The 12,621-nt window shown below is 43.5% G+C and overlaps 1 protein-coding gene across 1 annotated transcript; it reads right to left on the bottom strand.

Annotated features, from left to right (window-relative positions):
• Positions 1-67: 67 nt before the first annotated feature.
• LOC129392706 (basic proline-rich protein-like) lies at positions 68-2,274 on the bottom strand. Its single transcript, XM_055089729.1, has 2 exons — positions 2,138-2,274; positions 68-1,202 (listed from the first exon to the last, which is right to left on the bottom strand). Exons 1-2 carry the CDS (start codon positions 2,272-2,274, stop codon positions 68-70), a joined length of 1,272 nt encoding a protein of 423 aa, XP_054945704.1.
• Between the last annotated feature and the right edge of the window lie 10,347 nt (positions 2,275-12,621).

The raw sequence follows: 12,621 nt of genomic DNA, 5'->3' as shown, positions 1-12,621 counted from the left end.
GGGGTTCGCAGGCGGCGAGGCTGGGTCCGCTGGGGCAGAGGCACCGGCACGAAGTGGGGAGCGCAAGTTACTCTCCCTGCAAGTTCAAGAAGTCTCCAGCCAAGTGCTGACACACAACAACAGCGAGCAGGGGGAGGAGTGCGGAGCAGGGAAGGGAAGGGAGAAAGGAAAAGCTGGTGCTATCGTCCTCCTTAGGAACCAGAGCCCGCGGGACGCGTGGCCCCGCGGGGGGCTGGCTCCGGGATTCTGGGGGCGAGGGTCGGGCGCTCGGCGCTAGCTCCGCCGGGGGCCATGGCTCGGGCCAGCCATCCTGGGAGACGCCGGGTCCGGGGAAGGGCGCAGCGGCGATCTCGGTGCCGGGCGAGTTGCCCCCCCGCATCACTCTGCCTTCCTCCAGCGCACCCCCATTAGCGCTAGCCAGTTGAAACCACCGCGGCTCCGGCGCTCCGGCATCCTCGGGCGCATTCTCCAGCGAGTCGAGCCGAGTCTCTGGCCGCCGAAGCGGGTGGCCGCGCTCTCCCCTCGCTCTCCTCGCCCCCGGGCCAAGCCGCTGTGCCCTCTGTGGCCAGCCTGGGGTACGATCACACCTCGGCCGGCACGTCCCAGGCCCCCGAGCTCCGGCGGGAGGTGATCGGCATCGCGGCGCTCGGGGTCGGCTCCCGGCTCCCCGGCGCTCTGCACGCCGGTCTTCGGCTCCGGCGCGGCCCGGGCAGCCGAGGCCACGGCGCAGGGGCGCGCACGGCCGGGTGCTCCAACCCGCGCAGAGTCTGCGGGCGCGGGTGCCTCGGAGCCCGCAGTAATCCGCGAGGCGCTCGCCCCGAGGTCGTCCGGGTGGGCGGCGGAGCCTGTGGCGGCCGATGTCCGGCGGCGGCTGCCAATCCCCAGCCGGGTGTGGGAAGCGGAGCGGCGGGCGCAGCGCGAGCCGGGCGCAGCGCGGCGCGGCGGGGCGAGGACTCCGGCGGCGACGGCGGCGGCGGCGGCGCCGTGGCGCGGCGCTCGCGGCTTTTAAAGGGGACGCCGCCTGCCGTCTCCCTCCCGGCCCAGGCCGAACACCTCCCCCTCGGTGGCGCGGCTCGCCGGGGATCCCCGAGCGGGCGGGAGCAGCGCGCAGGGGTGTGGACGGCGCGCCGGGGCAGCCGCGGCGGGGTGGGGCCGAGGGCGGGGACTCGCGGCCGCAGAGGGGGCGCTCGCGCCTCCAGCCCCTGCCCTCAGAGGGGAGATCCGTCGGAGCGGCGGCCCCTGGCTGGGGGTCCGGGAGCAAAATCCCGGACGAATGCTGGGTCGGGCCTTATTTCCCCTCCCGGCCCGTTATTCAACTTTCAGTTTGAAGATGTTCAATAATAGTCGATTAAAAGAAGAACTCAACCAAGTTACAAGGCATCTTGGCATAGGCTTGGGGTACACACTTCTGTGTTTCCCTGGGGTGGGAGGAGAATTAAAAGAAAACTAGACATTGGATATTGGGTGTTACTTAAACTTTAACAAAGAGAGATATATTTATTTACATATGTAAATGTATTTATATAAATGTGCACTATTACTCCAATAAGTATATATGTAATACACAAATATACACGTGTATGTCTCTAAATATATCCATATAGTAAATATGTGCTGACGAAAGCGCACATGTCTGTAAACATATGTCTATGTGAAATGGATGTCCTGCTATACGTGACATGCGCATCGTGGACTCTGTGTGTGTGTGTGTGTGTGTGTGTGTGTGTGTGTGTGTGTGTGAGAGAGAGAGAGAGAGAGAGAGAGAGAGAGAGAGAGAGAGAGAGAAGAGAGGATGAGAGGGATTTTATTTTTTCTTACGGTAGCAGTCACTTCATGCCTTGTGATATTTATCTTGCCATGCGCATCGTGGACTCTGTGTGTGTGTGTGTGTGTGTGTGTGTGTGTGTGTGTGTGAGAGAGAGAGAGAGAGAGAGAGAGAGAGAGAGAGAGAGAGAGAGAAGAGAGGATGAGAGGGATTTTATTTTTTCTTACGGTAGCAGTCACTTCATGCCTTGTGATATTTATCTTGCCCAGATCAGAGGCAACTCAGAGGAAGGTAAAACAACGCACAGTGTGAGCCAAGCAGACAGGACAATTCTGGTCTGAGACCTTAGAACCTTCTGCCCCACCCACTTACATCAGGCCCCAGCAGCTGATCTGTGACATGTGGTCAAGTGACTTGTCTTCCTCAGCTGAGAGAGTCCCCAAATCTGCTGCACCACAAATTTCAAGGCTAAGGCTTTCAATCCTTTCCAGGATTCCAGGATCCCCCATGCACAGCTCAACAAGTTTACCCAAAGAGAGAAAATTTTTGGAAAAGGCCAGATGGGCAAAATCAAGTTCTCTTGCACAGAACCTTCAGCCTGCAGAGCAGAAAGAGAAAAGCCTGAAGCAGGAACTCATAACAATCTATTATCCATGTGTATTATTTTTTCAGTCGGAAAGCTAAAATAATTCTAGGTTCCGCTCACGTAAATCGGATTAGCAACTCACAGAGGGGAATTAGGCACTCGCTGTTTCTGCAAGTATAAAGGTCAAATAAGGTATTTATGAGGAAGCCTGCCTACTAGGAAAATAAATGGGGGGGAGGAGGGACAAAATATTCAGGAACATGGTACTATTTTTCCCTGAAAATGCACTATGGAAGCTGTTTGCCACTCTGAATCATTGGACACCAAACAAGTTGGCAAGAGAACATATTCTCTTCACAGACACTTTAAGTCAGAAAGTGTTTATTGTGCTTCTGAAACAATTTCCTTCCCTATCAAGTTTAATTGAGGAGTTAACAATAGTTTCTGTCATCAGTGAGATTTAAAAAACAAAACAAAACTTATATGAAACCTAAATCAGTGTGTAGCTTTTAAAGAGGAGGAGAAAGCTGACAGCTATTGAATGGGCCTCAAGTAAGGATGAAAAATAAATCTTTGGTGTTGACATCAAGGATGTCTCACAGCTGCAGGCCTTCATAACTTGGGAGCCTTGTCAGTCTGTGAAATAATCTTTGATCATCAAGAATCGGAGGGAAAATTGGCACTTCTGGACACTCTATCCCATTTCAGTGTTGCCCATCACAGAACCTCTTGTGTGTGATATGTGATTACCCAGGGGCTGCTGAATGCCCTGCCCAAGCACAACTTCCTAAATGTTGGCCCTATTGCGCTTAAGATCCAGGCTCTCTGGCTGTTTTTTAGAGATGGCTGCCCTCTTGTGGTGGAAATGAGTTTGAACGCTTGGGAGAAAGAAGTCAATAAAGAAAGAAGTAAATATGTAAGTAAATAAATAATCTCCAAAGACTGATTTGGGGTGCGGAGTAAAGGATGATCGAACCTACCCATTTTCTAGGCATTAGGAATAGTTTAAAACAATAAATCTAAATGGAGATGACCTCTTTGTATTCTCTTTGTGCACAGCCACCTTCCCACCTGCAACTCAGAATGCAGGGTTATTACTTTGAGTTGACAGTGTCTATTTCCCTTGAAAATATCACTTGCTGCTAGCCATGGTCCATGCTACCTTCTTCAAAGGTTTATTGCAAGTTTTTCAGCCCATAAGGTGAGAGTCATTCCTTCTGGGTGTATCAAATTTAGTGTATGTGCCAGATGTGGGGAGTGGTGAGAGTTGGGGTCAGGGGTCATTTGGGGAAGGTGATGGTAGTTGCAAATTCAACTTCCTCGGAGGGGACACACAAGTTATGTAAAAAAGCAAAGCCTACCAGGTTAGGATTCTATATAAAGGAGGTTGCTGCTATTCCCTTCCAGTCACTTATTGCCAGTTTTTCAAGAGATACCAGAAATCGCATTTGATTGAATGTGGACATGACCTGGGATGAAATTAAGTGCTTGAACAGTCATACTTTGGCAACTTTTCCTTTAGCAGTTCAGCCCAGATGATGTTTAATTTTATTGCATCCTGCAGCTATTAGCATTCACCATTGTTCTTTCAGACCTACCATTATGCAAATTAACATTAAAATAATGACTCTCACATATTGTAAAGGTCACAGCAGGCATGAAATGATCCATCTACCTTGTAATTGTTATTCCACTGAAACCTGCAGCAACTCCTCAGGGAAGCCTCTAGGCTTGGTAGCATACCTGTCACCTTGTAACTAGTGTGACACCTAACAGCAATTCCACTTAACTTCACCTGGATGAGTTTCTTTCACAGGAACCAGGAGCCACAGCAAAGAGCAGCATGTGGTCAATCAAACTTTTACCTATGTGATGTATAATTAGATGTGGTGGAAGGATGGGTGGGGTAAAGTGACTTATTTGCCAGCTAGTAGGCCTAGTATTCTGAGTCTGGGTTATTCCTTTCAGGCAAATACTGACTACTCCTTAAAAATTAAGAGACAATAAATTTTATGCATTTAACTAGATTGTACTGTATTGTAGGATACACATAGTAGGTGCTCTATACACACGTTGCTTACGGCCCAAGACATAGTTGGGTGACTTACATTCTAATTCTGGTTTGGCTATGGATGGCTGAATTTAAAATGGCCATCTCTTGGCCTCATCTGTTAATCGGGGTAAATAGATATGTTCTACCTGCCTCAGATGGCATGATAAAGGTCAAATGCTTAGCATGTGTGGACTTGGAGAAGTAAAAAATGCCATACAAACACAAGGTTTTGATTGCTACTTACTCTATGTATCTTTAAATGTATTTCTTGGCCTTCTTCCTGAAATATTATGGCCTGATTTTGAGATAGACTTAGTATGCTTTTCTTTTTCTTTTTCTTTTCTAACAGCTTTTATCATGTTGCCTAGCAGTGGGTATTTCATCAGAAAGTTTACCACTGAGGTTGATTAAGCCAATAACAAATTCTGATAGTCTCAGCTCCCTCATATTATTATCAGCTCCCTCATATTATTACATGAATAATATGTAGAGATTAACTGCTTATCTCCTCACAGAGCTGTAGTGAAAAATAAGTGAGAAGACGTGTCAAGACAACAAAATTTGCCCAATTTGAATTACTACCCACATGCAAATTAACGTCAGTGGTTCTTGGAAGATTCATTTTGTTTCATGTTATTTTCTTTTGTACTTGGTAGACAGCAAAAATCAATGTTAAATGAGCACACGCTTCTGAAATTATTATAAGCTTCCTAATATGTTGTTTTAGATATCCATTAAATATTATATTCATATCAATATATTTGCATATCTTGTCAATGATATTAAAATCTGTGTTAATTATATTGTGAAGAGTCAATGATAATATTTCTCTTTACATATCCAGTCTGCAAATATTCTTGAGCAGCTATTATGGCCATGGCACTGTCCACTTCGGGCCCAGGAAATACAAAGATACAAAATCTCTGCCCATAATGCGTTTAGAATTCAGCAGAAGAGATGGTGTTGCAGGAAGGGGGACCCCTTCCAGGACCCGAGAGTGGGATCTTGTCTAACACTCGGAAATGAATTGTCCAAGGAGACACTCGTGCTGACAAAACAAGAGACTTTATCGGGAAGGGGTGCCCGGGGGGCGGAGAGCAGCAGGGGAAGTGAAACCAGGAGGACTGCTCTGCCATGTGGTTTGCAGTCTCGGGTTTTATGGTGATGAGATTAGTTTCTGGGTTGTCTCTTGTCAGTTGTTCTGACTCAGGGTCCTTCCTGGTGGCGCACGCATGACTCGGCCAACATGGATTCCAGAGAGGATGATAATGAGAAATATTATCTATGACTCTTCATAATATAATTAACACAGGAGGTTGGTAGGACATATGGACTTGCGTCTCCTTTTGACCTTTCCTGAATTCTTCTAGTTTGTGGTGGCTTATTAGTTCCCTGTTCCTTACCAGGACCTCCTATTGTAAAATAACTCGTGAAAATGGTTACTGTGGTGCCTGGCCAGGGTGAGCAGTTTCAGTCAGTGTTTCCCCTAACAATGGGACATGTTTGCAGGTAAATGAATATAAGACATATGAAGTAAGAACTTTAATAAGAGAAGTGAGAAACAATTTCTATAGGTTTAATGGAGAGCAATCTCATTTCTGAAATGTGGACTCACTAAATTCATAGACGTGAGAGAACTTGAGAGAAAAATTCAGGGTGTGTAAAATTTCAGTAGGATCAGTAGGTGTCTTTATGAATGAAAGCATTAGCAGCAGCAGAATTTCCACCAACACCTTTAGTTACTGAGTTTCATGTACTAGATGCTTTCCACTTATTTTTTTCATTTAATCATCACAAGACCCTTGCTCAGTGGGTATTATTACGCCCATCTTACAGATGAAGAAAATGCCTAGAGAGGTTTAGACAGTTTCCCAAGGTCACACAGGTAGCAAGGAGCACAGTCAGTAGTTTGTTCTAGAACTCATGTTTTTGTTTGTTTGGAATTTCTTCCCCCATCATGCCAACAGTCTCCAGATTCTAGACAGTAGAAGCAATCCAAAGGCAAGACATCAGGTGGGAAAATGTCAGATTGTGTTCTGCGGAGCATAGCTGGTAGTTCAGATTTGGAGGTGGGTTTGGATAGGATACTAGGAGGTAAGTTTATTCTTTAGGTAGGATCCCAGCAGGAAAGTAATAGTAATAACACTCTTTAAAAAAGAATTTAACAAAGTTTAACAAAGGGACATTTACTCGAGGTGTGGGGAGAGTTGAGGAAAAATAACCAGGGATAGTGAAGTACTCTGGCCCTACATTAGGAATCCAAACCAGAGGCTTTACCAACCTTAAGTCTACAGGGGCACAGGAGGGACAGTTACTAGCTCCCTGAGACGGCTGCAGCTAAAGAGAAGCCATTGGCAGAAGTTGGGGGCAGTGGGGAGCTCTGGTAGGGTGTCAGCTGGCAAGGAGCTGGCAGGGAGAATAAGTATCTCAAGTTCTCTTTCCTCCTACTCTCTGAACAATCTTGATATATTCCATTGACCTAATTTGCCCAGAAGGACAAGGGTATTAGTTAGCTATTGCTGTGTAACAGATTACCACAAACTTAGTGGCTTCGTGCCCATTTCTTATCTCATGTGGGTCAGCAATCCAAGAGCAACTTAGCTGGTTCTCTACCAAGGATCTCACAAGGCTACAGTCAAGATGGTGGCCAGGACTGCAGCCTCATTTAAGGCTCAGGGTACTCATTTAAGCTTATGGGGTTGTTGGCAGAATTCATGACCTTGCAGCAGCAGAACTCACTCATGATCATCAATGCCAGCAGGAGAAATCTCTGACTACTAGACTGTCTTCTAAAAGGGATCAACGTGTACACACTGCTATATTTAAAATGGGTAACCAATTAGGACCTACTGTATAGCACAGGGAACTCTGCTCAATGTTACATGGCAGCCTGGATGGAAGGGGAGTTTGGGGGATAATGGATACATGTATATGTATGGCTGAGTCCCTTTGCTGTGCACCTGAAACTATCACAATTTTGTTAATCGGCTGTACTCCAATATAAAATAAAACATTAAAAAAACAAAATAAAAGACTTAACCTGATTATACTAGGCCTACCTAGCATAATCTCCCCATTGATTAGCTCAAATTAAATTGATTAGGGATCTTAAATACATCTGCAAAAATCCCATCATTCATTGCCATATAACATAACCTAATAAGGGGAGCAATATCCCTCCATTATATCTGTAGATCCAGATCATACTCAAGGGGAGGGGATCCTGTAGCGGCTGGGAATGTCAGCCCATGCAGCCATAGAGGTCAGCGTCTCAGGCACAGAACAAGGTGAAGAGTGGATCTGGGTACAGATATTTAGTGTATTTTGAAACATAAGCAAACTTCAGGACCTCAAGACTCTTGAGTGCTAGTCTAAGGAGTCTGAACTCTATCCCATGTAAATGGATCACTGTGAAATGATTTTACCAGAGGAGTGCTCTGGTTGGAGATGCATGTTAGGAAAACCAATGTCATATTTGGTGGAGTATAGTGGTAGGAGTAGAGAGTACAGACAGAGACTGGAGATGAAGGAACTGGATAGTAGCTTCTGTAATTATACACTCAGGTGGTAATGGGGGCCTGAAGTCCACGTGAAGAACAAGACAATGTCGTTGGGTAGGGGAAGAATCAACAATATCTATAGGGTTTGGAGCCCAGGTGACAAAAACCTAGTGATGCCCTTAACAGAGAAGAGTGTGTGCAGAAGCCAGATGGGAGATGCAGGGGTGGTTCTTTTTGGAATTACCTATGAGGCTCTGGTCAAATATCCTCGTGGAAATCTAGAGCAGGTGGGCCTGTAATTCAGGAAAAGGATTAGGTGCATTGCAGATTTCTGAGCTAAGCCTTAACCATTTGGAGAGGAAAAGATGGCCAAGGAAGGGCATAGATGTTGAAGGAAAAGTTTCAGAGAAGTGAAATACATACAATGGTAATTTGTCTTAGAATTCATCAGAAAGGAGCTTTCAGAAGAGGAATCATGTCCACACTCCTAATGCTTGTGAGGTCTGGGGGACAACTGAGAGACTGAGAATTAACAAGAGCTCCTTGGCCATGTTTCTAGATGACAGGTATAGAAGAAGAGTGAAGTGGAGAGGGGGCTGCATGGAACTGAGGTAGGAGTACTGAGGAGGTTGAGTAAATGAGTGAAAGAGAAGGAATTATCAGTATGTGAAAAGTATCTCCAAATAGTTCATGAAATAGTAGAAGTTCTCTGGGAGCCTTACCAAAATCAATAACAAGTTTGTATAATTGGCTTTGTTGGAGAAGTTTTGTGTGGTCGTTTGCTTTTTACAAGAAGGAATCTCCTAGAGGAATAGTGTATTTTAACATTGTAATTAATACCTAGAGCTTCTTCATCTACTTAAAACTTTATTTGCATATTTCTACATCTTTCACAGTTTCTGGGAGTACAGGAAGTCTGAGAAATCTGGCACAGTTATCACTGAACTGTCAGTCATGTTCATCTCTCCACAGTGTTCTCATGGGCCCGACCGCAAATCCTTTTCATCTTGGTTACCTAGGAGTTCAGTAAGAGAATTTTGCAAAGGCAAAAGGGGTTTGAGGGCTGTGACTTTAGAATTATGATAAAATTCATTTTGCTATGAATAGTAGCAATCCAAGAGAATCACTCTGACTGGTGACTCTTTTTTTTTTTTTTTTTTTTGCGGTACGCGGGGGCATGTGGGATCTTCCCAGACCGGGGCACGAACTCGTGTCCCCTGCATCGGCAGGCGGACTCTCAACCACTGCACCACCAGGGAAGCCCTGACTGGTGACTCTTAACGGATATTCTCATCCTGGGCATATTTCACAAATTGTCTTAATTAGACACAAAAGATTTTGCTTCCTGCCCTAACTACTGTAGAACTTGTTTGCTGAGCAAATAATGTGGGGTATATGTGGCTAAGAGATTTTGAGAAATCATATCATATTTCATCCTCTCATATTTACAATGACCACTCAGTGTCACCAAAGACCAGATGCAGCCCACATGTCAATGCCCTAACCACACCAGTACACACCTGATTGCCAATTTCCCCCATTTGGTGGAGTTTGCTTTGCCCACATGTGCTGCTGGCCAGATGTGCTAGGGAGTTAATACCTCCCAGAACAGCCCTCAATCAATGACCAATGGGATTTAGTGAGTGAGTACCTCACCTCCCTCACATCTCTGGGAGGGATAACTCTGGGGTGCATGGTGATCTGAACTCCCACAGGCCCTGTCACCCCCAGTGTAACTGGTTTGATAATGCATCTTTTACTGGCCTTCCCTTTCCCTCCTTACTTCCCCATTTCCCTAATTGTGTTTTCTCCACCTCCCTGTAACATACCTGTACTAAAACCCTTGTCTTAGTGTCAGCTTCTAGAGGAACTTCAAATAAACCCTGGGTATTCTACTGACCTAAGATAGCACCTCAAATTCAGATTGCACTATGCCAAGAATGAAATAAAATGGTTAGCTTTAGCAACGTACCTCCTGCATTTTGTTCAATGACTTTTACTTTTACTCATTCAATGATTTTTACTTTTCCAGACTGCTAAGTTTCTGGGGCTACAAAGATGAATACAGCAAATTATGCAAATTGATCAAATAGAAGCTTACACAAGGTCCAGAATGTTAACTAATAATAGAGTTACCACCTTCCCTTGTAGGTCAGAGGTTTGCTGGGAGGACGTAATACTTGAGTTGAATCATGAAAACTGTGCAGGTGTTGAGCAGATAGGAAGGGGGAAGGGAATTCCAGACAGGAGGAACAGTAGGGGTAAAGGCAGGAAAGCATGACACATCAAGATGCATTAAAGAAATGGTTGACAATTTACTATGGCTGGACAGAAGAGGAGAGAGGGGTGCCAGCACTTTGCTGGGCAAAGGAATTTGGACTTTTCCCCATAGAATCTACTTTGAGAAAAAGCTTTTTGTAGAAGGGAGCATGATGCCTTGGAGTAGCGCCAGACTGAAGGTGCTATTTTTTCTTCTGAACAAATTAAAAGGTTGTTATAATTATTTAAGCAAGAAATGGGGCGTCCTTGAACCAGCAGATGCATGGGGTGAAGGAGAAAGCTATAGGAGATTGAAAAGGTAAGATCTGATGGCACTTAACTGCCCAAAGGAAAGAAAAAGGAGACGTAGAAATTGTAGGAAGGGCTCAACTTACAAATATATAGAGATTGAGAAAATTCTTGAAAAAACTCATGTGGCTTCCAGAATCCAAAATTTCAATTTTAAACTGTCAATGATTATGTCCTTAAGATTCAACTATCGGTGATTGTGTTCTTAAGAGTATTCCCTTAAGGTCATTCATGGCAGTAAGTATATATCCAGCAGTAAACTAAGTCTACTTACAGTGTGAAACTAGTAATTTTAAGTTATTAGTGTGCCATTTTGTGTGTGAACAATTAATAAAAGACCAATTGGCATGCATGAAGTAGCTAAAAGATGGGCAATATTTGGTCTAATCCAGGGTAGAAAAAGTTGTAAGACAATTAAGGAAAACAACCATCATTACATTCCATGCCTTGAAAATTAACGTTAACAGTAGTCCTCCTCCTTTTCTAACAATTAATTTTTGCCAACTCAGCAAATTACTGTTTAAGCATCTTATTAGGCAAGTAAACAGGAAATGCATACAGAAAAGATGGGGACTTAGGTGACTTAGTTATTTTAATATGCAGATGAATGGACCTATCATATGTAATGTTTCAAAAGTGAAATAAAAATGCAATTTTACATTTTACTTATTTATACATTACATATAACTATAAGAAAATGTCTCTGAGCACAATTTAATCTACTTTTGAAAATTTTAAGTTTGCTTAGTTTTCTATAATGAAAACCTCAGTACCATAATACTTGATAATGGCCAAGTATTATCCTTGTACCAGCTGTTAATCTAAAAATAATATATAGAAATTGCATCATATTTGTCTTAACCATTTGAGACACTATGGAGTAGGTGTTGCAAAGAAAGAAGAATAAAAGGGAGGTAGGAAGAAAGGAAGGAAGGGAGGGAAGGAAGGAGGGAGGGGGTAAGAAATTAGTTTTACCTGCTATTCGTTCATTTGTAATGAAAGTATTATAAAGGAATAAAGATCTCTGGTTGTTTGAGTGTTCTTATTATTTGAATTCAGGGTAAATTTAAGTTTGCTTGACTTTAGCTAAAGAGTTAATACAGTGTCCCGAAGTGCCAAACATAGAATCAGACAGAACCAGAACTATTTGGCTATTTTCAGTATAAGTGTATTTTCTATAATTTATTTCATTTATGTATACTGAGTGATTTTCATTATGGTACTACCAAGAGATGTCTGAATTGCATCCCCATATGTTCTCCTTCATTTTCAACAATCAACAAATGAAGCACTTTTAGATAGGAAGAAACTTTCAGATCAGCTGACTCTTGCTTCATGTCCTATTTCAGTAATTAAAAATCAAAACTGGATGCTTTTCCCATGTTGTCAATTTGGCTTCTACCTTCAGTTAAGCCACAATGGAAGTTGAATGGTACCAGCTCTTCAGTTGTCTTTCTCTTTTTGAAATAACTTGAGTAAGGTGAACGGATCTTAAAAATGAATGACTAATTAATTCTTTCATGAAATCCTCCTTTAATGAACACTTTCAGAAGTGTATTCTAAGTTGCTTTTCCTTTTCGGCTTCATACTGTTTTCAGAGCTCTGTGGTCTCTCCTCCAAGTCCACATACTAGGAAAGCCTCCAGGGATATCTGTTTTTAATGGAGTTTAAAGATTTCACTTCAGAGAAGGAGAACTAGGGGAAGAAGCCATTGTCTTGCCATATGGTCCAGGTAACCATCAGGGGAGAAAGAGAATACCAAGAGCCAATGATAGCCTTGTTTAACCCCCAGATCACTCCTCACACTATAAATTGAAAACATTTCTCCCAGTTTACAAAATATCTGCATACTTTATGGAATTCATTTTCTTTTTAACGTAAGAGAAGTTTATAAACTATTAAAGATTGAATAATGATGATGCCACATTTTATTTTAAATAATATTTTAAAGCATTTTTAATAGAGAAAAGCAGAGAAAGAAATTTATGATGACTCATGATTCTGTTACCCAGATAACTCCTGTTAACTTAAAAAATGATCCACATGCATATAAAAAATTAAACATTACCAAAATGCATAAAATGAAAATAAAGGTCTCCCTCCTCCTTTTCTACCCCAAAATGACTTTTTCTAAAGGTAACCAGGGTTA

The sequence above is a fragment of the Physeter macrocephalus genome, chromosome 14, assembly GCF_002837175.3.
Source record: "Physeter macrocephalus isolate SW-GA chromosome 14, ASM283717v5, whole genome shotgun sequence".
Taxonomy (NCBI): domain Eukaryota; kingdom Metazoa; phylum Chordata; class Mammalia; order Artiodactyla; family Physeteridae; genus Physeter; species Physeter macrocephalus.
This window is presented reverse-complemented; position numbering and strand designations above follow the sequence as displayed.